Source organism: Acanthopagrus latus, chromosome 6, assembly GCF_904848185.1.
Source record: "Acanthopagrus latus isolate v.2019 chromosome 6, fAcaLat1.1, whole genome shotgun sequence".
NCBI lineage: Eukaryota > Metazoa > Chordata > Actinopteri > Spariformes > Sparidae > Acanthopagrus > Acanthopagrus latus.
Window position 1 is genome coordinate 20,008,762 of NC_051044.1, and position 27,902 is coordinate 20,036,663.

The following is a 27,902-nucleotide window of genomic DNA, read 5'->3' on the forward strand; positions in this document are numbered from 1 at the left end:
ATTGACGTCTAAAGGCCTTGTCACCTACTAACTGATGCTTATTACAGTCTAGTGCTCATTACAAACATACACCTTTTGTTGTCTGTTTTTGCTATACAGTTAAAAGTGTTTTGGTACTCAAAAAAATGGACAAGACAGCTTTTTTTTTTAATGTGTTTTTTAATCCAAAGCTGAAGCAGACAAAAGTACGGCGGGTGGAGCTGAACAGACTTAATGACAAGAAAAAAAAAAGACATACACATCTGTGCTTCCACTACAAAAAGAGTGTCAAGAGGGACAAAAAAAACAAAACAAAACAAAATAAAACAAACATTGTCACAAACATTCAATGAACATTTTTACAGTGAGAGATTTATAGGTGCCATGTGATGGAAAATGTGGATGCGATTTTACAAGTGAGGTGAACCAAATTGACAAAAAATCAACACAATCATTTCTCATAATCCCAAGTGAGCTGGGAAGTGTCCTGTTGCATAAACAAAACACTGAAGATGAACCAACCATCACACTCTGTATAAATGTGATGACAGCTTGCTGGTGGTATGTCAGATTCTGCTCCGGGACCAGGAGCAGCTCGTAAGTACTTTCTACTTGTTAACAATCCTCCAGGAAGTGTGGAGGACGGGTGTTGGAGAATACTGGCAAGTCACCAGATTAGGTCCACTGAGCCTCCTGACAGTTACAGTAAGCTGGTGCAACCAACAGTGATGCAAAGTGATCGCTTCAGAAAGACCCCCAGAGCTCAAACCAGTCTGTCCAAACCATGCATTCCTTAGAGGGTGCTACTGCTTACACAAAAACACACAAACACTCCCTATGTTTGCTCAACATCTCTCCCAACACATCTGCAAACAGAAATCGACACTAAAGGTCCTAGCAGTACTTCATGCTGACAAACACATCTGCATAGCATTAACCTGAAATATAATCTGGCAATGTTATATATTCTGAAGCATAACATTGGTAAAAGCCTGAACAGAATGGTAGGTAGGGGTTAAAAGTAATTGGCTGCTTTAGCAACACTCAGTAAGGCCTATACTAACATGTCCATAAAATCCATGAAAAAATACAGTATCCGTTGGCTCCTACTCTCCTATTAGCTACATGCAGGAGAAAGATGGAGCCAGTTTTATGTTGCGTGGCATCCGTCTCTGACCTAAACCTACGTACCTGAAACACAAGCGTAGATCAAAGGTAGGAGAGAGGGGCCACGAGTGAGGTGCTCTGTCAGAATGGCACACGGCCCTTGTGAGTGCATAGGCCTCTGTTCAACATTCACAAAGACAAAACTAACCTGACAGACACTCCCAGGTCAAGTCCCAGAAATGAGTGACCATCCCCAGCTAATTCCAACAGTCAGGGACAGAGTCCTTACATTCCACTCGTCAGTTCAAAATACATCTGCTTACTTTGCATTAACGTAAAAAGAAACCTTCCCTTGCTTTTATTTTTGGGATATAGCCGTTTGATTTAACATTCACAGGTTTGGGGCTAGAGCTAGAACAGGGCTGTGGGGTGAAACAGAACTACTGCTAATGCTAAGGCTTCATGTCCTATCCCACCGTTTGAACCCTCTGAATACACAACCTGATATTTGGGAAAGAAGAGGAGGGAGATCTCACTGATTCCCTCTCCTCTCCTTTTCTAGAATTCATAATCTCTTCACTGGTGTAAAAACACAGATAAACACCCTCTCTGTCAGAGCAGAGTGGTGCGCTTGTTAAAATGGTAGAGTAATAAAAACAAACACTTCTACAAAACATTAGAATTTGCCATGAAAAATAAAACACTGAGAAAATCCATGCAATGCGACTCATGTCGACAAATTATTGCTTCCTTTTTACAACCTGTGTTTGTATGTGCATGCATACGTGCATCTTTCAGTGGGCAGCAGACTGCGGGTCTGCCATGGTGTTATTGGCTTTCTTCCTCCGTTTCGTTAGCAGTGGATTGGATGAGTCCTCAATGGTCTTGATCTTGATTTGCTCATAGTCAACCCTCATTGTTGCCAAGGCACTGGTCATTTCCTCCTAAAACCAAACGACAAGAAGAAGCTCATTGGAGTTTGCTGTTTTGTATAGACTTGTAGAATTAGGCCTGGCACAGGACTAGTGCTCCCAATCCTCTGCTAGGGTTTAAAAAGCACCTGAGTGAAGAACTGTCCTCACCAACTCTTCCTCTAGGCAACTAATATTTGCATAATTCTGCTGGTTAAAGCAAATAACTGTCTACCTCAGCACAAGGATACAATGTCAGGGAAAAGTACACCTGTATTCATACCTGTGCAAAAATAGCCTTTAACACGTTATCTGATAACTCTGAGCATCTGTTTGACTTAAGCTACTAATGCCAATTAAGATATGACAAATTATTAAATGAATAAAATGATTCAGAAATTCATTTGAAAATTGGTAAAATTACATAAAAGCAGCAACACAAGCCTTTAAACCAGACAGGTCACAAAATTAAAAATTAGGTCAACTGGTCCACAGAGGAAAGTGGTTAGATTCCCCCATTTTTATCCTTCTTCACTTCACAGCTGTCAATCAGGTGATGTGTCACTAACTATTCTCACCACCTGACAATTGTGTGAATGGCCAAAAACCATTCAAGAGTCTCCAAATTAGGAAGTTAATGTGTACAAGGTACTGATATAGTAAATGAAAACCTCTTTCGTTACTTGATGAATGTTATGTATATGTATTTTTTTCTTGGCTGGATATATTTATCAATCAAAATCAAGGATTAAAGCATAAGTGAAAGGTGAGAACTCCTTACATAATGCATGCAAAGAAAGCATTTAAGCCATGACACACAGCACAGTGGTCATGTCCAACATTTTCAGGCAAGCAAAACTGATGCAAAGATGAACCAGGTGTCTGACCTTGACATCCTCCCATGCATCCTTCTCTTCCTTTAGCACCCGGCTGGTGTGAAGTGGGGTCTGGGGAACCTCCATCGACTGCTTCAGGGAGACGGGCAGAAACAAATCAACATCTTACTTCAACAAAAGGATTATCAGAAAAGCTACAAGAATGCTTGACTGTGCTTACATTGATCCATGGATGATTCATGAACTCTGTGATGGTCATCCTTTGTGTTGGCTCGGTCTTAAGGAGGGTCCTAATCAGTTGTTTAGCTGCAAAACAATTATTTATTATTAATAATTATTTTACTATTATTATTTAAATCATTAAAAAAGGCTCAACTATTACAGCAACTAAACTTAAATTAAAATCACACACAAGAAAACACAGGTTGAGGCCTTTGGCCCTGCATGATGATGCCAGAATTAAAATAAATTTTTGTATTTACATACATATTTACATTGAGTAGCATATCATGAGGCATATGAAGTGTATTAACATGCAGACAGGGTTCAAAGCATCCCATTTTTTATGGTAGGTTTTATGAATTAGAAATCTGAAAAGTGCAGGAGATCTGAGAGGCCAGACAGCAGCATACTATGTGAACTAGGCTGCAGCCAGGTAATTAATTGTCATGCCTGTTGTGCTATTGATGAAATACTCAAAATCAGAACTGTGAAATCCTACTGTGACAAAGGAATGGCTCACACTGACTTATAAGGATTGTAGTGGATCTTGAGGAAGTGTGTCATACAAAGCACAGGCGATCGTTCCACACCCTTCTGTTACTGTCATAAGTTGTCATGCTAGCTTCTCTTTTCTCTCCAAAACCTCTTTATTACTCAGGAAATACAACATCACTTTCAATTATAGTGAATCTGACTGCTGGTATCAAATAGGAGGTGAAACACCTGCATGAGTTTCAATTTCTTGAAGAAAAAAAAGCTTGCTTGTCACATGTGCGCAGATGTTTTATGAAGAGTGCATGAAAGAAACTGTGAAATGATGCTGACATGATTTTCATTTTGTTGGTATGACCAATATGAAGCAGGAGCTCCTTGGTTTGTCAAGCAGATAAGTGCCTTTTGAATGTATACATTACACTTAAGAAGTATAATACTTTTTTTTATAAACAATATAATCCTTCACGTAACTTGTTTTTTGATCATCATACGATTGTCCAATTTAACTCTTTTTACTGACCTTCCTCTGATACATCAGACCATTCAGGGTTGGGAAACTCATACTGGCCCATCCTGATCCTTTTCTTCATCCCAGGAGAGATGGCTAGACCATGGTTAGAATAAAATGGAGGGTACCCACACAACCTGTTGAAGGTTTAAAAAGGCAATATTAGTTACAGCAACCAAAAAATAATCTCACGTGATAAAGGGTTTATAGATACTAGAAACAAACGACTTACAGGATATACATAATGACACCCAATGACCACATGTCACATGACTTATCATATTTCTCTGGGCCCAGAACCTCTGGAGCTGCAAAAAGAAAAGTGGAGGACATAAGAGATAGCAGATAAATGTTTTATGTGTGTTCATTAATAACAAACAAGTGTAGGAAATGAGAGAGTACAGATCCTTACCAACATAGTAGGGTGTGTAGCAGGGAGTAGCTAAAGAGTTATGTGAAGTGGTCTCCTTGGCAAAGCCAAAGTCTGTGAGTTTAAGCAGGGCATTGGGCCTCTTCGTGGAATAAAGTAAATTCTCTGGCTGCAGGAAGGAAACAGGAGGAGAACCGCAAGAAATTACAGCAAGGCGTTATTTATCATCCTTTAAAACCTTCTAGCAACATGCTTTAACTTCACAAGAAAGAGCAAGAAAACATCTTATTTACCACTGTGATCATATGAAGTTATCACACAAACCTTGACGTCTCTGTGTGCAATGTTGATCGCATGTAAGAACTGGATGGCCTCTCCTATGCTCTTCATGATGTCAGATGCCTCTAAAGTAAAACAGATAGGACGTCATATTTGAAGAAAGTGATTTTGGAGCCGCAGTACAGTTAAGTTTATGGAGCAAGTCCCCCCAGGTGGTGTTGAGCAGAGAGCTGTGAACAAAGCCACGGCCTCGACTTCTGCAGGAGGTCCCCAAACCACCAAAACAACAAAAGCTGGACTTCAGTGCTTGACAAGCAAGTGGGGGAGAGTTGAAGAAGTTGGTCGGGCAGTATGTTGTAGAGGAAATGCTGCCCTAAAACACGGTTGACTCGCCCTTGTTTGGTGCCATAATAAACAAGATCCCTACTACTATCAATGCCGTGCTTGGCGTTACTGTTAAAAATGCACTTCCAATAAAGAGAGTATTGGCAAAACCGGTTGTCATTTTTATGATGAGTGTGCATTCAGTAGCTGCTGAATGTAACTAATAAAGTAACTTGTAATCTAACTTAGTTACTTTTAAAATCAGGTAATCAGTAAAGTAACTAAGTTACTTTTAAAAGGAGTAATCAGTAATCAGATTACTTTTTCAAGGTAACTGGTTATAATGTATTTAATAGGTGCCTGTATATGAATGAGGATGCAGTGGTATATCTGAACCAGTGTTATGTAATTGTGAAATATTGTGCAGCAGAAAGGAAGTCAGTAAAAGCGTATTACCTCTCTCTGTGAAGGCCTGGTCTCCTCTGTCCTGGATTCGACTAAAAAGCTCACCACCATCCATGCTACAAAAAACAAAAATACATTTTAGTTTTTTGTGTACATGCACGTTACATATTGGCCCAATAAATTATCAACCCGAGAGTGGTAAATTGATAGTAACAATTATATTATGGGCATTGTTTAAAATTATTGTTGATAAATGGACATAACGATGTGAAGCCAAATTGCTCTCAAAAACTTTGATACAGTGACACGTTGAGTAGACTAGAGAGCCAAACAAGTCTTTTCTGGATTTAATAGGGTGCACTACAGTAACATGATGTCTTTCTCTGAACCAACCAGACCGCTCCACTGATTTTAATATTGGCTTTTCCCCACTCAGTCATTATATATATCAACATAACTGATGGTTATTTATCAAAAATATCATTCTGTTAACATCTTATGTTGATTCTAATTCTACCATTCAGAAAGTGCTTTAAAGGGTACTTCAAAATATCAAGCTACAGCGTATGATATGTCCTGCAATATAGCCTAAAAATATGCTATTATTTCAAGGCCATATTGGCTAGCCTCAACAGAGCAATGATGGATCAGAAAGACAGTTGCATTAACATTGAATCATGTCTGGGCTATGAGGCACTGTCATGTGTGTTTACTGTGACCCTGTCAGCCAGACACACTCATGTTCTATGTCAGGAAAGAAGACAGATGAGGGGGAAAAAGTGACATTGGCTACATTATTTCTGAGCGTGTGACCTAAAATTAGCATAATAAGGCTCTGAGTGAAATGTAAATACAACTATACTGTAACCACAAGAAATACTGTAAGATGAAATGCGAAGGCAACATGATGTACTAAGCCAAAATAACTGTGTGCCATGATGTCAGAGCTTGCCTAATTGTGCAGCAGCTGTATGAAACACATCCGCCCTGCCAGTTGATGCAATGCAAGGAGGATGCACACTCGATGACTGGTTGCTGGTAAAGTTGTAGGTTTTCTTCTGGTTGACCAATGCAGGTGTGAAAGGAATTGAATGACGGGTTCACACCTTTGGCCCACTAACACAACTATATCACAGGTTAGGTCAGCGTTCTGCTTGCCATTTCAAAAAGCGACACAGAACAAAGTTGCACCTTTTTATAAGGGTTTCTTATTGGTGATTAATCACCTGCTGCACACGAGTTCATCATTTTGTCAGGGCGCATGACACATTATGTCGTCTGTATTTTGATGACTAACGGTTGATAAATCGTGCTGCTACTCAGTTTTTCCAACAATACTGAAAATTCGATGTTTCATACAACTGATGAAACCTGTCATTATTACGTGTGGAGAGACACACATCAGTGGTACTTAAAGTTAATACATTTAATTAATACATTTAGGAAATTAGAGAACGTGGAGAGCACAAAAGCGTGGGTATTTGCTGACCTGAGAGTGAGTCCAAAAAAAAACAAAAAAAAACAAAACTATTTCAGATTTGCTTTCAAAGTTTGCCTCCATGGTGTTTTTTTAATTATCCACCATAACGCACAGTCACTAGCTTGCTTCACCTTTCTGTTTCTTACTCTCTCTATGTCCACCCTGCTGACTTTCTTCTTCAGCATTATGCTATATAAAGTTACTGGAAAAACAAACACACATTTTTTATTTTTCCATACAACAGCAGCAGAGCTGCGAGTGGAGAAACCTTGTCATTAATTATGCAGCCAATCGAAATCTCTGAACCAAATGTGGTAAAGAATGACATTGCAACAACCAAGTGCACTTACATGCTGCAACGGCATATGTCGTCCTACATTAAATAGGAGATGTCACAGCATAATCATTGGGTTTATAGGAGTGATGTTATACCAGAGAAAATCTCCCTGTGTTTCACAGAAGCATGTGTTAATGTGAGTAGACATGAGGGGTAGAGCAACAGTGGACTCTCCACTAGTTTAGTGACTGAGGAAGCCTTCAAGAGTAGCATCAGGCTTTGAGGCCAACTTTCATAGTGGCCAGTCCATGTAATTACAAGGTCACGTGATGCACTGGGGCATGGGGCAAAAAAGACCTTTTTCCATGAGCTTACATTGGGAAAGAAGCTGCTGCAAAGTTGTACATGATCATACTTCTAATCAAAGTCACCCTTTCACTCTTTTGACCATCATATATCAAGCCACTCAGCCCAGTGAAATTTGGGAAGTCTAGAAGAGTCGCAAGATTAAAACATTTTAGTTCTGTTCAAGTTAGCAGGGCACTAAAACAGAGGTTAGCTGGATTTGTCAGCAGCAGTTTCTAGTGTGCATGCTCTACGGACCCTACAACAGGGAGATCTTGGTCCTTTTACAGCCAAGAAGTCTAGCCATTTTTGCTTTGAAAATGCCACTGAGCAGCTTTCATAGAAATGAATGGAGCTTTGCCTTCATAGCCATGTCCAGATTTAATGAAACCTCCTTGATGTGATCCCTTCACAAGACAAAAAAATCTGCACAAGTTGCATTTTTGAATGCAATGTTTTAAGATGTAAACAAACCAGTATATGGCTAATTAAGAGCACACAACCTTAAGTTAAAGTTAAGAGTAGACAGGATGGCTCATCAACTATGGCCAAGAGTTACTTTACAAAATAAAAAAAAAAAAACAGTCAATCAAAAAAACAGTAGTTGCTCAGTGAAGCAACAGAGTTCAACTAAGAATGAGAAAATTCATACTCAATGCAGTTCTTAAGTTTCATTTAATCAGTTTGCTCAGTATGACTACATGAGTTTCAATCATCAGTGCCAATTTTATGTGTGTGTGGGGGGTGGTGTGCATGAAAAGTGCATGACAGCACAGACCGATTCCTCAGGCATTCAAGCGTTACGGACCTGCCGACTAAGAGCCACGGGACAGCCCTGCTAAACCACAGCACACTTCAAACTTCTCTAAATCACTCACTCACATGTTGAATTCTGCTGACAAATGGACAGCAGTTGAGCCATATCTTTTGATTTTAAAATGATCACGTGTGAGAAACCGCCAGCAGTGAGAAAATGCCTCAATTTTCTCACACTAGTCCCACAGTTTTTCTTAAGTGGTTGAAGGTAGAGAGGAACTTGAGGTCTCATGACCCTACCTTTTTGTTTCTGAAAATGCCTTGAGGTTGGGTGTGCATTTGCAGCAGAATAGATACTTAATGGTAATGCAAGTGCTAAGAGTTCTCATCACTGCAGAAACACTGTAACACCCTGTCTTTCACATCTCAAATACAGTGTGGAACCGACTCTTGGGTAGGGAGTATGTAATGTGCTGGACCACATAGAACAAACACCGATACACAGCAGGTGTTTTTGGTTTTCAAAACCAATTTTTCGTTCAATCTCATCTGTAAAATGTAACTACTATTGCTCTCTGTTGGCAGAGCAGAGAGAGGCACTGAGACCAAGCACTAGAGAACATGCATCATGTCACATGGCGGAAAATTGGACCCGAGTCCAAAATCCACAGTCCAGCAGCTGACCTATCATCTTAATGAATTTCCTAAATTACAAAGGTGTCTTGACATAATGACCCTTTACACAATGTGGGAGAATCCTTGAACAGCAGTATATAGGTCACAACGGGTCTCGATTTATGCAGTGTCAAAAGGAAAGGAGCTTCAATAGCTAAATCTCAAATTTACTGTTTCCTTGTGCAAAGTTCTAGGAAATGTCTTACTTTCAACAGAACTACTTTTCTTTTTTTACATTTCATGCTGAGTTTTCTCAAGGAAATTACTCATCAGCAGCAGCCTTTTTGCAGGAGTGTGAAGGCAGATAGGTCAACTACCTCTGCGATACAGTGGTAACCACAAACCCTAATGCCTGCACGTGTGAAGTTGATGCTGCTAAACGGAAATATAGCGGCAAGAAAGGGACTCATTTAGAAGAAACGGGTCATTTTCTCCTCAGGGTCACACATAAGAGATGTACAATAATCAACCTGGCTGAAATGTGTATAGAACATTTGAGAGGGCAAGATACTCATCACTTAACCTTGGCTCAGGATAGGAGAGGTTGTGGTTGTGGGAAAGCCAGCCTTCCCAAGTCTGGCTAGTCAAGTCACAGTTGATTCAAGTCATATAGACTAACCCAGGTTTAGGGTTTAAGTTAAAAAGCTGTGGCATCTTACCTGTGAGCCAGCAGATTAATAGTGTGATGTATGTAAAGGATTTTACTTTTTGAAACAGTTGTGTTGTGGTTTATGAGCCAATAAACACGTCTAGGGCATCCTTAACAGCCCTTCACATGTCAAAAATATAGCAATTAAAACATTTTGAACACTTGACAACAGACAACTAGATACCTTTAATATGATAAATCACAAAAAACACACTGAATGCTGTTATCAGATGCTCCAACACTGAGCTTTGGAATTAAAAAGGGAAGCAAAATCCACAAGCATCCACTGCTGATCAGTATGCCAGCTTGAAAGGAACACTCTGCATATGTATGTGTGATTTTGTGTGTGTGGAGAAACATCAGCGGTACTTAAAGGTAATATGTTTTGGAAAATAGTGTGTGTGCACGTGTGTGTACTCACCACTCCATGACAATAAGCAGACACTTCCTGCCCTGATAGAGGTTCTCATACACATCAATGATGCGCACGATGTTGGAACAAGGTGATGCCCTCCAGTGAAGCTCCACTTCTCTACGGGCCTTGGTACAATCCTGAAGCATCTGGAAGGAAGAATAGGGACAAGGAGGGTTAGGCAAATAAACAATCATAATTAACATAGTCATCAGCTGTTCCATCATAAAAGATAGTACAGGTTAACATTATTAAGGTGAAGAAGTGACATGAAACCTATTACAGACCAACTTGATACCACTACTTATACATATCAGCAGTAAACACATAAGGCAAAGGTGCAGTGCTGCCATCAGCTGGTTGAAAACATGTTAAGTTTTTACACTCAAGTTTTGTGTGAATGTAGCACCCTCTCTGTGTCACTAGGTTATTGCACCATTTAACAAAATCAACTGCAATTTCGATGATTTTATGTCATGAAAAAATGTTTTAGCTACTAACTGCTGCTAAACTATTAATCCCTGACAACAAAATATTCCTCTGACTCACCGCCTTACATCAGGAAGTCAAACTAGAGGCTGCAGAAGTGTTTAACAAACACAAATTCAGCATGCTGCTCAAGGACACTTAATTAGATTCAGTATCCCCCTGCTCACAATACTGAATTTTAAACAAGCAAATTTTGTGTGTGCACATTGTTTATTTCCCCTGTGGAATTTAAAATTATTAAAGCCCTGGTCATCTTAGGACAGTCATTTCAACAGCTGTCATTTCTATAAAATATGATCGAAGGTGTTCCTTTTTATTCTTTTTGGGGGTTTTTTGGTAGCACTTTAAACTGCAAATCTTTTTTTCCTTTTAGGTCATGTGACAAAACAGAATAAGTAAGCATTTCATGCCATATCCTTACTATACAGACTACACTACTAAACATTCTGTGCAAGAAAACAAGCCATTAATATGCAAGGGGTAAGCTGTCATTTATACAAATGACCGCTTAGGACAAGCTCAGGACATGTAAATAACAAAACAAAATTTGAAATCCAATAATGTTCATGTCAGTAAAAGCAGTCAACAAGTTACTAAGAATGAGTTTTCAAATTGGTGCCCCCTGTCAACAAGCAAATGAATTTGCTCAAGTCAGGGTCACAAATGTTTTCCAGTTGTAAATAACATAGTCAATGCCAGGTAGACTCACAGGAAACTACTCCTTTACAGTAGTAAAAAGAGTGGCTCAGTCAAACATAGGCCTGAACTTCTGAACTCTAGCTCCAGCCTGTCTCAAAGAGTAAATATAAGATGAACATCAAACAGGAGGCAGAATTGATTACACAGCTTCACCTTAAAAACAAGACTGAAATGAGAATTTACCTGAATTGAAAAACTAAAATGCAAAAAATCTGCCATGCAAATTTTCCATATGCTTGTGAAGATTATAAGGTTTAAGGCTATTTAGATCACCAGCAGAAAACAGGAGCCAGAGTTTTTCTTTCCTATGCATCAAACATCAAAACACAAAAGAATCCAGTATTTTCACACCAGGCATGAAGAAAGCGACTCATAGAAATTTTTTTTTTTTTTACAAGTTTTCAATGATACAAATGCTTAAAGTAAAAGTTAAATATAACGTTAAATAAGTACTAGTGTTTGTTTACAGATTTAATTTTATGATATTATAAAATAGTGCAAGTAAAACCCTAACATATCCTTTCCAGTCAATGGAAAGAATTCGGCCTTCTGTAGCCTCAACAATGAGCCATCGTCTGTCCATCTAATGCTGGATTACATTCCAGCCATGCCCACGATCACAACACAACAGTGGGCTTGGTTCCAGCGGGCAATAAGAGTTGGGAGAGACAGACTCTCCAGACTGTTGTCTGACCTTGGCACACAAGACTGTCAGTACGTTTCCATGTACATAAAAAACCAGGTAACACAAAAAATTAGACATTACACACAGTACAGTGTTGTAGCCTGGTTACTGTGATGCAGCAGGTCAGTAATATGAGAGTTCTGCCAAACCTCCAACCTCATTTTGAAAATATTTACTTTTTTTGTTTGATCAAAACTGTATTAGTGGAAGAAATACCGCTTTCTGATATTTTTTTAATATGCATGTGCGGTGGGTTAACAGCACGGTAAGAGGACTCTGAATCAAATGCTCAGTGGTGCAACGTTACTGAATCCTCAGATTCCAGAAGCTTGAAACCTGTGTACAGACAGCTGTAAAATCATTTTTCTCAAGGAGAAATCTAACTGGGGCTAGCAGGTTTCCCCAGTGAAGGTACTATCAAGACCTGGATATGACCATACTGCACAGCCTTGCTTCTTATTTTGCCCTGTGGCCACTCCGTGTATTGCAGCACAAAAACCAAAGAGATGCCTGTGAAATTGCTATGAGGACACCTCATATGGCATATAAGACCAATAATGACTCTTCATTAGACTGTATAAATGCCCTCTTGGGATCCAGTATCTAGTCCTATTGAAAATCGATGGGTTTTCTTGAGCTTGATTACAGAAAACAGGTTTTTTACAACATGATATTTAAGTAATCAGGTGACTGCAAAAAGCCCTGTAACCTCGCTGTCCATGTAAAGGCAAAGGACTGTTCTTGGCCGACCTCTCTGCCCAGCACCAGTTACTTGTCAGATCATGTTCTTCTACTCAGTTGACTGAAAGCACTTCACCCAGGTTTAATCATGACACTCACCATCTATAAAGTACCTGACCTCAAAGCCAATTTAGCTGAAACCATAACGTTAACCCATGCCATAAAAGCCCCAAGTTCTCTGTTTTATATCAGTACCAGGTGCACAAACACACAAATAAGAGCAAACAAATATGGCCACAGCCTGTTTGTTTAAATTTAACTTAAACAAAAATAGATGACAGAGACGTGACCGTGAACAACAACTTACTGAAAAATACATTTAAATTAAAGAAGCGTATTATCATTACTGTTCAGCTCAAAAGCAGACAGGCCACATTAGGATACACCTTTGAGATTATTGCTCATCAAGCGATTATATTTGATAGATATTTAAACTGTAATATGATTCCCGACAAGTGTGAATGATCATTTTTGGAGCACAATTTTCATTTTCACTGAAAAAACTATTAAAGTCATGATTTGACATTTGTTGGCTTTAGAACCAAACATGTTGTCTCATATCTAAAGAACAAGATTTAAGGACCAGGGCATCTATGCAGTACTAAAGTACTTTATTAGAATTCAGTTTACACTCATCTTACCTTTAATTAAAAATTGAAGGTAGTTGTGATTTGGATATTGTGATTGTATTTCAGCTACATTTGCAGCCCTTATTCAAGAAAACAAACAATTCTGAGCTATACATCAGAATACTCTTGAACATTTTAAAAGAAGACTGACTGGGGCTATATATAGGAGCACTGATCACTATAATGGATTTTATCAATGTTATCTTTCCAGCATACAAGTAAAACAAGCCACGAAGAGGGACACGTTTTTGACAAGCATATTTACATTCTCAAGTATCAACTTCAGACTTCTAACCTTAGCTTTAGAGTTTCAGCAGGCCTTTATAAAGCCTTAAATGAAGCCAGCAGAGTTGACAGTAAAACTACAAATAAACAAACGTTCTTTGGTTATTGAAGCTTCTGCTGTAAACTAACTCCATCTTCACTGCATTAATATTTGATGTAAGAGATTTTTGCTGTTGCTCTGACCCAATTCCAGATTTTCATGACAATTATTCTGTTTCAAGGCAAGTGAATCCGACTTTTCAGTTATTTTAATGAAGCAAAGAGCATTTTAAAGTCTGGCACTGATTTTTTAAAGTTTAAAAGACCAACACCTCAATTCTCCAGCCTCTCTCACAGCAGCATGAAACTCAAGAATGTGTCAAGTCCAGCCAAGTCTTTTTTTACTTGCTTTGTTTTTACATTTATAAAAAAGGATACTGAAGGGGTCGACTCATTGTTCCTGTCTGTCAATCTTGAATACCAGATGTTTTGAATGCTTTATCGCTTTGGCTACATTTGGTTTTAAAGAGTTCAGGCAACACGCTACAAAGTCCAGTCAGTCAACTTATGAACAGCATTCTTTATCTCAAAAAGCCACCGACTGTCCTTATGTTTGTATCCATGCTTGTTCTCCAGGTTTGATATTCTGACAACCAGCGACAATAAGCTCTGCATCTCTGAGAAGTGACATAGATAGTGTTTGCTCTCTGGATGTGATCAATTGTCTTTGTTTATAAAGACTTTGACAAGGGAAAGTACAGAAAAACTGCAGCATAAAATTTCACTTCTTATGTGGACCAATCAGAGGTAAACAACTCAGTTTAATTTGTAGTCATTTCTGTCCTTGTCCAGCTGTTAAAACCTGAATTTCCCCTCTGGGTGACCAACAGAGGATTATCTTATCAATCTTTAAGAAAGGAAAAAAACTAGGACAGGAAATTACCAAAAAAGGAAATTAACTACTCATGAATGGTGAGACAGGTGGACATACAGGAAAGACAAGATATCATAGACAAAAGATTACTTTCAGATTTGTACGTTTATACATCTAATCTGAGTCTGAACATAGCATTTTAGCTAATATTTGATCAATAAAAGAGGTTTCTACTTATATAATAGTAGTTATTTAAGAGATTAATTGAAGTTAGAAGCAATGATTTGAAGGGCGAGTGACTGACCAATAAAAAGTGACTGTCTTTGTTACCAGGAAGAGTTGGCATGGTGTAGTTGAGTATTACTCGGCTTTATCTCAACAGCGAACACACAGAAGCACAGTTCAATCACCCTTTGGAACAAAACAAACACGGGTGGGTCTTTACTTTCTGCGTCACAGTGGACTGAAAAAAACTCAAACAAACACGTTACCTTATGGACACAAAGAACTCATAGGACAGACCCGTTGCACTGCGATCCAGTCATACTTTCACCCGCTGGGATGTTTTAAAATGAAAAGAAATGGGTCATGTAAAATTATTTTAAAAATAATTAAATCTAAACGTGACAATCCACTATCTCGACATATATTTTCACTGAAAATATAATCATTTCCATTAAATTCAACCTATACAAAGTATACTGAATCATTCATCATCACACTTACAAAAAAACTAAATTTAGACAGTCACACAGGTATACCTAAATGAAGTAAATGGGGGAAAAAAAAGAGTCTCAGTAAACTTTTAATACTAAATTAATCTAATAATAGACCAACAATAGAATACTGTTTGATCTCAAAATAGAAATGTGACAGTAGTCCCTTCTTTTGAATTTACTTCTCCTGGACAGCATGCGATTTGTACTTTCCAGCCCAGATCGCTATCTTTTCTCAATCAGTTGGGTCTAAAGGGCTCATCATCGGTCATTGGCTCAGGGGGTTATTTGTGATGTATATAGACTGATTCAATTGATTTCTACGATCAGTGCTGTCACAAAATTTCTGCACTTCATTTTTGTGAAGGAAACGCTATTGTACTTGGAAAAATGACAAATTGCCAGTTTAACCATATTGCTTTAAAATCTTGGTGACAGAGTGATTAAACAACAGTGTAGACATTTCCACAGCTCTTTCAGGCAGTGGGGTAAAAAGTCAATCTAAATTAAATAAACAAAAGAACATTTAAAAAAAAATCAGACTTTTGTTCATCACAGATATTGTCTTTCTTTGACTTGTGAATTTAAGGACATAAATCAACACACTTTTGTTAAGAATCATTTAATTCAAAGTGGCTTCCAATCAATCAATGCAATGCCATTGCTTCCTGATCAATGCTAGCTAATAGCCTTGAGGTCTTTGCACCAACTGCAATACTGTCTAAAGGACCTGAAAATTTTACACTGAGTTATGTTGGGAATTCTTTTGTGACCCTGATGTCAAAGAAGAACTAAAAGATGGATATATGTGCCTGCATTCACTGGAAACAAGAATCATGTGTTGAAACCAATATTAGCGCATCTAAATTTAGCAGACTTCCCTCCACAAACAAAGACTTCACACTGTCGACTGAACACATGTGCAATCGTATACGCACACGAGAAACACACCCCCGTCACCTCCCTGCTGGTGCTAGTGTGACTGCGTGGCCCCCATCTGCTGTTGGCCCTTTGAGGCTAAACAGTGAAGCTTGTGGTGAAGGAGGGAGACAAGGGGGGCAGATGGGCACACAATACGCTTCCTCTAGGAAACACAAAAGCTCCCAAGCCAGGGGCTTTGACAGGGGGAGGCGGGATGGAGATGGGGGTAAGCTGAAGGAGCACCCATCCTCCACCTGCCACTCACGAGTCAAGGAAAAGTCCAGGGTTGATGTAATAAAACTAGGAGAAAACAAACACAATCACACTGAGGGTGATAGGGCAGTGAAACTCCATGAGGGAGAGAGATTATTGCGGGGTGACAGGTTAAGCTTGGCTCAATCAGAAAAGCCTCTTAACCTGACAAAAAAGGGTTAAACAACAACCTACCAGATGAGGTATCACTGTATGTGTGTGTCAATGCAAACTGATCTGATACAAGACCACATAGAAAATATGTGAGCATGTCTATGCCCGAATCAATTCAGTGACACTGTGTTTGTCAGTAATGCACACAAACAACTGTAACTGTTTATCTGTCCGGTTGGATTACTAAAATTAAAATGTATTGTGGCTTTGGCTAACACAAAATCTGTGTTCAGTTGTGCCAGTCGGGCCCCGCTAGTGAAACTGTTCCACGTGGGTGCAAAATGATAAGGTTAGACAGTGCAAAAATTGAACATGAATGGAATTTGAGGGGATGACATTTCATATATAGCTGATGTGAAGACTTTAATTTATCTTGAACTATGCATATAAGGCATCCTGCATTTCCTCTATGATTCTATGCATGCTGTCGTGCTTTAGCCATTCATTACATTTTTCTGACAGTATCTATTGCCCTCCTGGTGCAAATTGTGTTTCTAGTTGAGCTTCCAGTTGTAAAAATATTAGGCTGTATGACCAAAAAGCATTTTCTACTTGTTGAGAGAGGAATTACAAGCCACTTTTAGATGGAAAAGGCAGCACATTTGCTGCAAGGTACAGGCTGCATTCTGCCACCTTGTCTATCTAAAAGGGAGGTTTAATATTCCTTCTTTCCCAAAACGCCGCCACTGGGGTAGACATAAACATGTGATGTGTCATGAAGCACAAAGTTGGGCATCAACAGTGATGTACAAAATATGCATCGGAAGAAATGTGGCGACACTTGATAGATTTACTTAATTATAGAACCGTGGCCCATGTTCTTGCCTCCTGAGTCAAACACACGCCGATGTTTAACCCCTGCTATTACAGAAAGCGTGCAGCATGGCGCCTTGCGTTAGCTGCCTCAAGTGACAGACAGCTAACAGGAAGCAGGTTGAATTGCACCCCACTGGAGTTTAGAACTGGGTTCCTAGCGCGAGGCTGTCCCGGATCTCAGCGGCTTTCCAGTTGCTCATCTTGACATCCACAGATGAAGTCATGAACTGCAATATCTATCCTAGCCATCTTCACCGCAACGCACCACCAGAGCACTACTGTTTATCCTCACCACGCCTGCTTAGAAGCGCAACATTGAAAGGGGTCTGGTATGAAACAGTGTCGCGTAGCATAGCATTCTGAACGTTGCGTAATCAAATACACCGGCATGGCAGTATATTAAAAATTCATATCATAACGAAAATACACCAGTATTTGGTGTGAACCGGTATACCACCCAGCACTAAAACATATGTTTGTAAATCTTATGTTACAATCATTACTGCTAAATTATTGTACATTTCTCTTGCAGTGGCAATGCTATCCTTGCTGCAAGAGCACACAACTGTATAAACTGATGAATACAGAACAACCCTGATTTCACTTCATGAACATACAGAAGTTAAATGAGGGAGGGGGGGGGTCTCAGCTTACACAAACACACACAGGTACTCTCCACACATACAGCACAGGTGGTGCATACACCCCTGCAAAACACTTTGTTGTGACACTAACGGTAGGTAAAATTTGGTTCTCATCCATTTGAACACACCTTAGAAACACAAAATCATTGTATTATAAGTGACCACTGCATGCTTTGAAAATATCCCCTGTCAGAATCAAAGTCTGTTCAAGTTCTGTCAGTCTTAGCTCTCAGGACAGACAGACGTCTAGTTTGCAGGTGAGTATCTTCAGCCAGCAGGTGTCCTGGCACACATCACACATACTTAATAAATGAGTGTCTGACAGGGGAGTGGAAATGAGAGTGTGACATCTGTATGACACACAGAAACAGCTGTCTCACTTCCTGTCAAAGGCTGGAAGAGCTGCTTGGAAACAAAGAAGAAGCTGGAGTAGGGTTCTCTTAAGAGAAACAGCAGGGAGACAAAGACAGATTAACATAATGACCTAAATAACTGAACTGGAGAGTAGAGACTAAAGGCATTTGTCATATTTGACAGCCTTTACCTATCTCTGTCCCTTTGAGCTGACTTCACTAACTCCTCCCTTTTGACACTGTATGATTCATGGTGTGAATCCCCCACTAGTCCGTTGCAACAGATGAAGCTAGTGGCTTTACTGCATAAATACAAACAGACTGGTTTCTTATCAGCTGCATTGAAATGAGGGGGAGTTCAGTCGTGTGTGTGTGTGTGTGTGTGTACAAGCACAAATTTACATTTCAGACAGCCTAAATAAAACTGGTCTGTTACATCTACCAGGCAAACAGTTAACACTTCAGGAAGTTCCTAGTGTGACTCATAATTTTGCCACTATCCCAATTAAACAAACAAGATAAATGTGTTAATTTGTGAAATTTAAAAGGTGCTGACAGACAGATTTTAAGTCATACCATACAGGAAGGAGTGTAATATTGTCTCATCTAACTCTGGGAAAGAAAGCAAGTGAGCTTATTTCCCTAAAAGTCCAACTATTTCTTTCATTTAAAATGTCTCCAACTGTCTTTTCCACAATCTTAGAAGCTACAGACACATCTTCTTGAACTTACAACCAACTAAGTCATCAAGTTGATCAAAGGTCAATTAATCAATGACATTTCCAATCTTCAATTATGATCTTACAGAGAAAACATCAAACTTTTGCTGACCACAGCTGACAAAAATTGAGGGCTTGCTTGTTTTTTTTTATGTAACATACAAGAGCAACAGGAGTGTAGCGTGTTGAATGAATGAACTTTGGAAGAGAGAAAATATTTCACTTCCCTTTACCGTTAACACCATTCAGCACATTGCTTTCTCATAAGGAACAGATCATGAGACCCAAGCAAAAAAAAAATAAATACAAACAAAAAAATAGTTGGGGTTGCTGTCCACCATAAAATCACGAGAAGATACTGTAGTTATGTCTTATTAAATCACACTAAGGAAGTATTCTCAACCATTCATAAATAAGTGTGACAGAGTAAAGAGTGCTTCATCCGCTTGAAAACTACTCTGTATCACAGATATAGTTGGCTGGCTAGTTCTGGGTCCATCTATCACAACCACAATACCACATCCTTCCAAATACACTACACCCAGCAAAACAGAGAGGCAACAGAGAGAGAAAAGGTCGAGGTGGGGGTGGGTGGCTAACTGCACCCAAATCACAGACGATATAAATTGCAATCAAGTAACTCATATTAAGTCAAAGGAGCTTACGCCACCAAGATAAATGTTTGCTAAAGGAGCTTTAACGTCAGCTAATCTGTTTGTTTGTGACAAATGTCACACAAATATTTTCACAGTAATCTGAAGGGAGAAATAAGATCTTATGGCACAAAGTCATTTGTCACAATTTGTCATAACAATTTCAAATATACAGAACTGACAAGCTGTCATACCGAATACAAGCACTGCAACCACTGGACAACAGAAGAAATACATAAAGAAGACAAAAATATGCAAGTCAAAGTAAAATAGGGGGTAGCAGCTCAGTTGGTAGAGCTGCTGCCCCATGTGCAGAGGATTTGTCTTCGCTGCGTTGGCCCAGGTTTGAGTCCCCGCCTAGGGCCCTTTGCTGCATGTCACTCCCCCGCTCTTTCATCCTGTTTCCTATCTGTCTTCAGCTGTTCTATCAATAAAAGCCAATAAAGGCCAAAAAAAAGTGTATGGTGTGTGGCAAGGAACATATATAATCCATAGTTGCCTTAAATCCATTAAATATAGTGAAGTACATTCTGTAAATGGAGCTGAAAATTTTGGCATTTTGCCTTGAAAACACCCCAACAATTAACCGATACTGAAAGTAGTTGATTAACTTCTGTTGATCAGCAAATCAACTAACTCCATTACACATTACTGACTTCTTTGTAACCTACTAAATTGCATCTGATCTCCACATGGAGGCTTTGTACCATGGAGAAGAGGTGTGGAAGTGGAAGTCTCTTCTATCTAAATGCTGTATCTTAAGTTGTCAATTGTGAAACATACATTTGTAACATAAACTGCTACAATTATTGCCAAAATTATTACATCAATAAAGCCACTGGCAATCTGAATACATCACCCCAACACCAACATCTTTTACATCTGATTACATCCCAAATGAAAACGGGACAAGGGCATTATGTAATCAAATTCTGAGTGGAAGCATTTCTCATGAGGGTGTAAGTACAAGTATAGCAGTGATGACTGGTTACGCAAGTGGCAAAGACCACATTAGTGAGGCAAAAACTTACTTTCCACAATAGGGTGAGATGACTGAGGATCAATGAACTTTGTGATGCAAGCAGGGGGAATTTTGATCTTGCTCAAGGTGGTAATCGGTGGTATAGTGAAATAATGAGTAGGTACATTTAGAGCAATGAACAAAAGGCATCCTATGAAAAGTCAAGTTAGAAGAAGTAGAGAAAGAAGTCAAAGAGGGCCACCAGAGAGAGAACCTCTTCCTTCCTCCCCCCTCCTTTTCCTTCCTTTCTCACACCATCTGATTGAAGCATGGGCTCTTCTTCTGTAACCTTTAATCAGACATGCTGACATTGTGAGTGCTTAATTGAGAAGGATTTATGATGAGTGAATGGTGAGTGCTTGTGTCTGGATTCTTCTGTTATCTAGTAGTGTAAGCAGAAATTTTAGAAATCCAACAGACATGAACAAAATCCTCCACTGGAACTGGTTAATGGTTCCAGTTCCTCTTTTCTCAGCCAACCCCTGACAGGTGTGTTTACTTAACCATAGTGACTTCCACATCTTTCCAAATTTCAGGAAGCGCAACTTCAACGACTCACAAAATGTGGCCAAAAGATTTGGTCATTCTGTTTAATATTACATCACCTTAACGATGCACATTTCACTGAGTTCCTTTCCAGATGAAGCAGAAACAGGCTTAAGGTGTCAGTGGATAAGCTTTACTCTTAAACACAGAGAATTTGTTTTGAAAAAAAAAACTTGTTTGGTCACCACTTAAACATGTGTTTGCTTGTAAGGCAGAATCACTGCAAATTCTTTGCCTGTTGGTTAGCTTTACATGTACAGTAAACTGATTATTGTTTGCTTTTCTCAGTAACCACAATGTGAAAACGAAGGACTTTTTCTTAATTGAGGTAAGGGATGAGGATAGGATGAGTAATATGCTTAATTACAATTAATCAAGTTGTCTTTAGTCTGACTAAAACTTAAAGTTTATAAATCTTAAAAGCAGATCGTTCACATAATTCAGACACATGGAGTAAAATAGAACCTGTGGTCTCAGGATAGATTCAAGGTGTACAGAACATGAAAAAAGAATTTTGAGACAGATGGTGTTTAAGGCACAAATGCGCCGGAAACAACTGTAACTAGGGATGTCCCAATCAGGTATTTTTTTACCCCGTTCCGAGTCCTTTAAAATTTAGTAAATGCAATACTGAGTCCCAATCCAATACTCAGCCTTAACTAATATTTTCCTGGATAATACAGCTGCATTAAGAAAAAAAGTACCTGCATCCAAGCTGTTCCTTAATAGGTTTTTTTTATTTTGTTGAAACAAAGTACATACTTATTATGGCTCTTTCATATTCTGCATATGCTATTGCAACAGTGGCCTACCACCTTCCTTGCTTCAGCAGGTGAGTTTGTGATGCTGCGTTGTGACAGCAGACCCTCATGTACAGCCGGCTGAGGTGTGGAAGTGTGTGCAAGACGCAGCCCACGCTTGGTACCTCCATATCATCATTGCTTTTTTCATATTCCTTACGTTGTCACATAAAATGACATTGACCCATTGCTTATCCATTTCACATGCGTTCAGCATCACCTCGATATTCTGTTTTACGTGCTCTGCTGTATGAGACCCGTGAAACTTGCACATACCGGCATGTTGTAACTCGAAAGTGGGGTCAATATAATGTAATGCTGAGATCATAGGTAGGTAGGCCATAGGGATCCAAGGAAGAAGAAAACCCTGATCCTCTACCACAGAGATGAGCTGGTTATCCAGAGCAATCATTCAGTTACCTTCTGTGTAATATTTTTGGCCATGTCGCCATCTCGAAGACAGGTTTTTTAGATGCCAAAACAAGTTTTTTGTATTAAGGGCAGCTCTTTTGTCCCCCTTCGCGCAGCGGTCATATTGCAGATATTACATGTCATCATTGGACTGCTTTCGCTTTGTAATTTAAAGTATTTCCACACTGCAGACATTTTATCCACAGGTTTGCCAGAGTAATGTTACGCACACATCTGCGTTCTGCCACAAATTGTGCTCCACCGTAAAAAAAAAAAAAAATCAGGCTTGGGCCCAGGTTCAAAATTGGAGATCCCGATCAGTAAAAAAATTGTACATCCTAGGTGTAACAGAAGAGAAAACAACGATAGACCTACTGTGAAAGGAGCATCTTCAAAACACCACTGAGCAACTTTCATCGGAATGAAAGGGGCACCAACTCCAACACCGTGTCCAGTAATAAAATGTTCTTGAATAGACCACGTCCCAAATTCCTTCGCATCATCACTGTGCAGGGCAAAAGCTGGCGTGTTCAGCCGGGTTTTGCATTAAGGTAAAAGCAGAGCTAAGTCGAGGTGATAAAAAACAGCGTCTACTACCCAGTAGAAAACAACAAAACAAAACAAAACAACCCAATGTTTTCTCCACCTTTTTGCATTCACTGCAGCCTCTTCATTTACTGCAATGGGACCACAGTGTTGGCACAGTGGGGGGTCCTGACACTCAGGGTTGTCACAAAAAATGCAGTGCTGTCTGGCAAAAAAAATTGACCACACACAGTGCTCAAAGCAATGCTACATTATCTATAAACGGCATTTTGTGTTCAAGTGCAGATCAAAGGTAGAATACCTTGTAACACGATCCGCATACCTCTACCCCTGCCGAGAAGATCCAAAATGAAAGGTGCAAAATCATGTAGTGATTTGACATCTGGTAAGCCTTCAAACTGATAAACAGTGGACTGTTTATGCATATACTTTAGCAACAGGGCCAAAAAAAGCACACCCTTTTGTGTTTTTTTTTAAAAAAAAAACGCAATGCTATTTTCAGTCAGGTTGTGGCCTTAACCTGATTGCTCCAAGTAACCTGGTTTCTCACATGCATATAAATGTAGTCACTGTAAGATGATATCTGTAGATGCCTCACAGCCTTTGAGAGGGTGCGTATGGCAGGACACTTTAAAAGCAGGCCAATCAACACAGTAGGGACCATACAGCTTTGTCTCAGACATAAGTCGCAAAGTCAAAATGTATTGATTCTCTGTGACAAGTTATAATAAGCACAAACCATAAAGACGTGAGGGTCTCTCTGCCACAGTCTCTCTCCTACAAACACGGATGTTCCAAGTTACAAATTATTCTGCTGCACTGTTAGCACAAAACTTGGTTCAAGAGTCACGTGAAAGTTCTACAAGGTGATGTCACCTTGGGCCAGGCTGGCAGATTCCTGGTTCTGGCGTCTACTGCAGACCCTGATGAATACAATAGATGAGATGGGGCTGACTCAGCTGACGTCAGTGAAGAGAACAACAAGGACATTAGTTCATTAATGCATTCAGTGAAGGTGTCAATATGTTTAGCTACAGTCTGTCATTGAACAGCATTAGAAATATCAGTGAAGCTCGCGGATTACACGCCATGTCAAGTCCAACAAGTTTTAAGAGCCATAGGGGTAATAGGAGGTGGTTGAAAGAAGTGTATAGAAGCTTTTCCCAATCAAATCATCAGCTTTGTGGGCGTGTGTGTATTTATGCATGCGCAGTTATCTGACATATAGAGACTATTCCTAGCTCTGACATCAGAGAGGGAGCTCATAGATGCCATCTGTCCAGAAGCTCAAACACTTAAATATTTATCCCACATTCTTAGCTGCCGTTCTGTTGTTGTACAAGTTTTGGGCATAATTCCCAGTAACTTGACTGTAGGTCTGATGCATCAGGGAATTTCTCTGCTGCGTCCCTCTAAAGACAGGAAATTTGGTTTTGACTCACCTCTATCACACCATGTCACCCTTTTTGTTTGTTTTAACTTGTTTTTAACCCTATCAATTCTAGTGTATCTTTATTCTATTTTTCATAAATGCCAACTTTTCCACCTGAGCTAAGCTTAAATTTGCCAACCTGTAATCTTAGTAAAGCTCGCTATCGTTGTCAATATTTAATTCTGGCTTAGACTTATGAATGAGTTCATATTTTGTACAAAGTGACTGTAAAAGCCCTGAAAGTTTGGACATGGTAGGATGGCACAAGGGCATGGGCATTTAGTGAAACTAAAGAAACTTCCTCTTCTACCCAGTATCACTAAATTCCTGCACTCACGGTGCCCTCGTGATCTAAATCTAAAATATACCAAACAGAAACCTGATTGTCAGCCTGCATATTCAGTTGCATTAATACTAAACACACATCTTTTCACACAAAGCTTTAACTACTTAGGTGACATACATAACTTTGTGCAAAACATAAAACAAAAGGACCAAACAGCCTGTTTGGCAACACCTTCTCATAATTCCACATGTTTTATGCATCAAATTATACACATTTTTCCACTTTTAAGCCTGACATTATTGGTCTGTTTGGAAAACTTGTCTGAGTCTTTACTAGATTTTTAAACAAAGTTCAGTGGGGTTACATGAAGCTTGGCTGAACAAAGTTTATTTGTGTTGTTGAACCTCAGGGTATTCTGGAAGGTTGCGAAGATTACTGCAGGGAAGCACTACATACATGTATGTATGTGTAAATTAAATATCAGGATTTAATCATTCTAAAATGACGGTCTATATAACATGAAATCTTTACATCAACAGATGCCTCATTTTGAGGAATACAGTTTTTTTTAATTAAATCCTACATAAATGTTTTACAAATATCACATTTGACCCACACTGGAATATATCGTGAGACAGTTGTCACTGTCAGCAGAAACCTCAGTCCTCATTATCAGTTGATCAGCTTTACCTGTCAACCATCATCGATCACATGCCCACATCAATCTATTAATTTTCCTCTTTTTAGCCAGTGAAATGTCATCTAGACTCTGATTACGCTTCAGTTTAATACTATTCATTCCAGACAAAACAGCTCACAGCAGCCAGGTAGCATCCAATCCTACAAAGCCATTTCTATGTCGTTGATAAAATTATTGTTCTCAAACATTTTTCTGGTGAGACAGTATGTTTCCTTCTGGTTCGAATGTAGCCTTTAACACTCTGGACATTTGAGCATGGATGAAATAGAGGAAAAATCTTAGGTTGTTGGCCATCTGCAAAGGATTTATAGACATGTCGGAACATTTAATTGTCAGCCTGACAAAGACCTTTGAGGTCAAAACATTTCATAATCAAACTGTTGGGAGCTTATCATATTGAGTTAGCAGACTGCTTCTCTTGCTACTTTGAATACTGCTACATGTCCTGTACCAAACTGGGGTTGGAGTGTAATGACAAACGCTCCGTTCAAGTGTCACCAACACAATGAAACTTTACAACATTAAATTAAACAGGTCTGATTAAGAGAGTGTATGTTAATGTTTAATATACACACACACACACGCAGAAAGCTGTGACCCAGTTACTTAGTCTGAATTTCAGCTCAAAGTGCTACACAGGATGTTCCCAGGCTGTGAATCACTTGGGGATGATTTTGTGTGATACTTATCTTTACATATTTAACACTCTAATTCACGCTTATATAATGATAAAAAAGTGACTGAATTAGTGTGCAGTAAGGTGTGCACCTGTGTGTCGGTGGCTGTTGTGACGTTTGTCTAGCCAATCACTGACCGATACAGTCAGCGATCTGGAGGTACTTCCTGATAACTGCAGAGTCAGTAATTGACAGGATACAATAGGAGAATCCCTCAATTTCAAGCCGGAGCGCAAACAGTGGGCAGAACTTTTTTTTTTTTAATCTGGACACACCATGTAGTGCACGCAGAGGAATTACAGTGCATGTAAATCTACTCATGATTTGCATGTAAAACACTCAGGCAGGTTATTACAACTGATCAGCAAACAGCTTTGGTCCAGTAATCACGACTTGGGAAGATAAACAACTAAAAAGGTGGGGAGACCCTCAGTCACAACCAAGACAATTGGCCTTTATCTACAAATTATTTTCTCTGTTCTCTAGTGTTACACATGGTTATCTATTAACCTGGCAATCTGTAAAATGTTAGAAAACAGTGAGAAATGTTGATTACATTTTCCAAAATCTGTGTGTGATCTCCTCAAATGTTGTGCGCTCCCAACAACTCAAAATGTAAAGATAAAAATCAATTCACTATTGTAGAAGACTTTTTTTTAAAAAAAACAAACAAACAAACAAAACAAAAACAGCTAATATCCACACCAAAGAGACAGAAACAGGGATTTCTTTTTGGAGAGTATCTCCCCTGTCAAATGATTCATCCAGTAATCTTTTCATGTATTTTTTTAAACAGTGGCTTAATACTTTAAAGATGAATTGGGATAGGTTGGACACTGACAGCTTCACAAACCCAAAGCTGGAGAGTCAAAAGGGGGTCCCCGCTTCCTTCCCAGGGTGCCCAGATGTGCTGGTTCTACCTCAGTTCTGCTCTGACCTCACATTGCTGCTTACTGACCACTTTGTATACAAGAATGTAACATACCTTCAGCGCATACTTGTCTCCAGTCTTCTTCTGGAAGATTTCGAGCACCTTGCCATTGATGCCCAGCCCCAGCACCTGGCTGGTTACCTTGTAGTCATCTGTTATGGCGTTCTTCTTGATCTGTAAGTTGGGTCTGGCGTGGAAGGGGAGGAACTGGCCCGTGGGGTTCTGCTGCCCGGCCGGGTTCTGCTGCCCCGCCGGGTTGGGAAACAGTGGTTGGTTCTGTGCGTTGGACAGCATGCTCTTGGTGTGGGGTGCGAAGCGAACAACCGCCGCCTCTCAACAATACTTTTCTGGCTGTTTCCTTAAACACACACCGCGTCTTCTTCCTGGGTTAGCTGGCCTGTGACGAGGTGTTCGGTGTGTAGCAGCCAGGCCCGGGGAGGAAAAAAAAACCCTCGGCAGTTCTGACGTTACAGGTTAACAAAGTCAATTGGCTAGCCGATAAAATGCTAAGTTAGCTAGCTGTTAGCATGCTAGCTTGATCCTACTCTTGACCCGTGATTCTCGGCTAACAACTCAGCTATCGGTTAGCTTATCCATCTCCGGTGGTGTCCGCCGTCCACCGGTTCCTCAAAGAGCACTTCGGGAACTTTTCTAAAACAACCCATAAATCGTCGACCGGACGGGGTCTCTGAAAACGTTGGCGAAAAAAAAAACTCGCGAGTGAAGCGGAAAAACGAGTAAACACTCAAACGAACGACAGACAACAGGAGGGGGGAAAAAGTCGGATACCAATAGCACGCCAAACACACTTCACTTTCCGACGGACAGACACCAAGGAGGAGCAGGTTTTACTGCTGACGTCATGGCCGGGTTTTTTTTTTCCTGCGCTTAAA

The 27,902-nt window shown here is 39.6% G+C and overlaps 1 protein-coding gene across 2 annotated transcripts; it reads right to left on the minus strand.

Annotated features, from left to right (window-relative positions):
• Window positions 1-139: 139 nt before the first annotated feature.
• On the minus strand, window positions 140-27,872 carry mapkapk2a (MAPK activated protein kinase 2a). 2 transcript variants are annotated; one of them, XM_037101572.1, is made up of 10 exons: window positions 27,064-27,872; window positions 10,040-10,179; window positions 5,488-5,552; window positions 4,753-4,832; window positions 4,471-4,597; window positions 4,291-4,366; window positions 4,071-4,195; window positions 3,054-3,139; window positions 2,885-2,962; window positions 140-2,030 (listed from the first exon to the last, which is right to left on the minus strand). In XM_037101572.1, the coding sequence occupies exons 1-10, from the start codon at window positions 27,301-27,303 to the stop codon at window positions 1,881-1,883; spliced, it is 1,167 nt and encodes a 388-aa protein (XP_036957467.1). In that variant the 5' UTR covers window positions 27,304-27,872; the 3' UTR covers window positions 140-1,880. The 2 variants fall into 2 exon arrangements, with proteins under 2 accessions (XP_036957467.1, XP_036957466.1); XM_037101571.1 differs by having other exon boundaries at window positions 2,885-2,965; window positions 27,064-27,870.
• Between the last annotated feature and the right edge of the window lie 30 nt (window positions 27,873-27,902).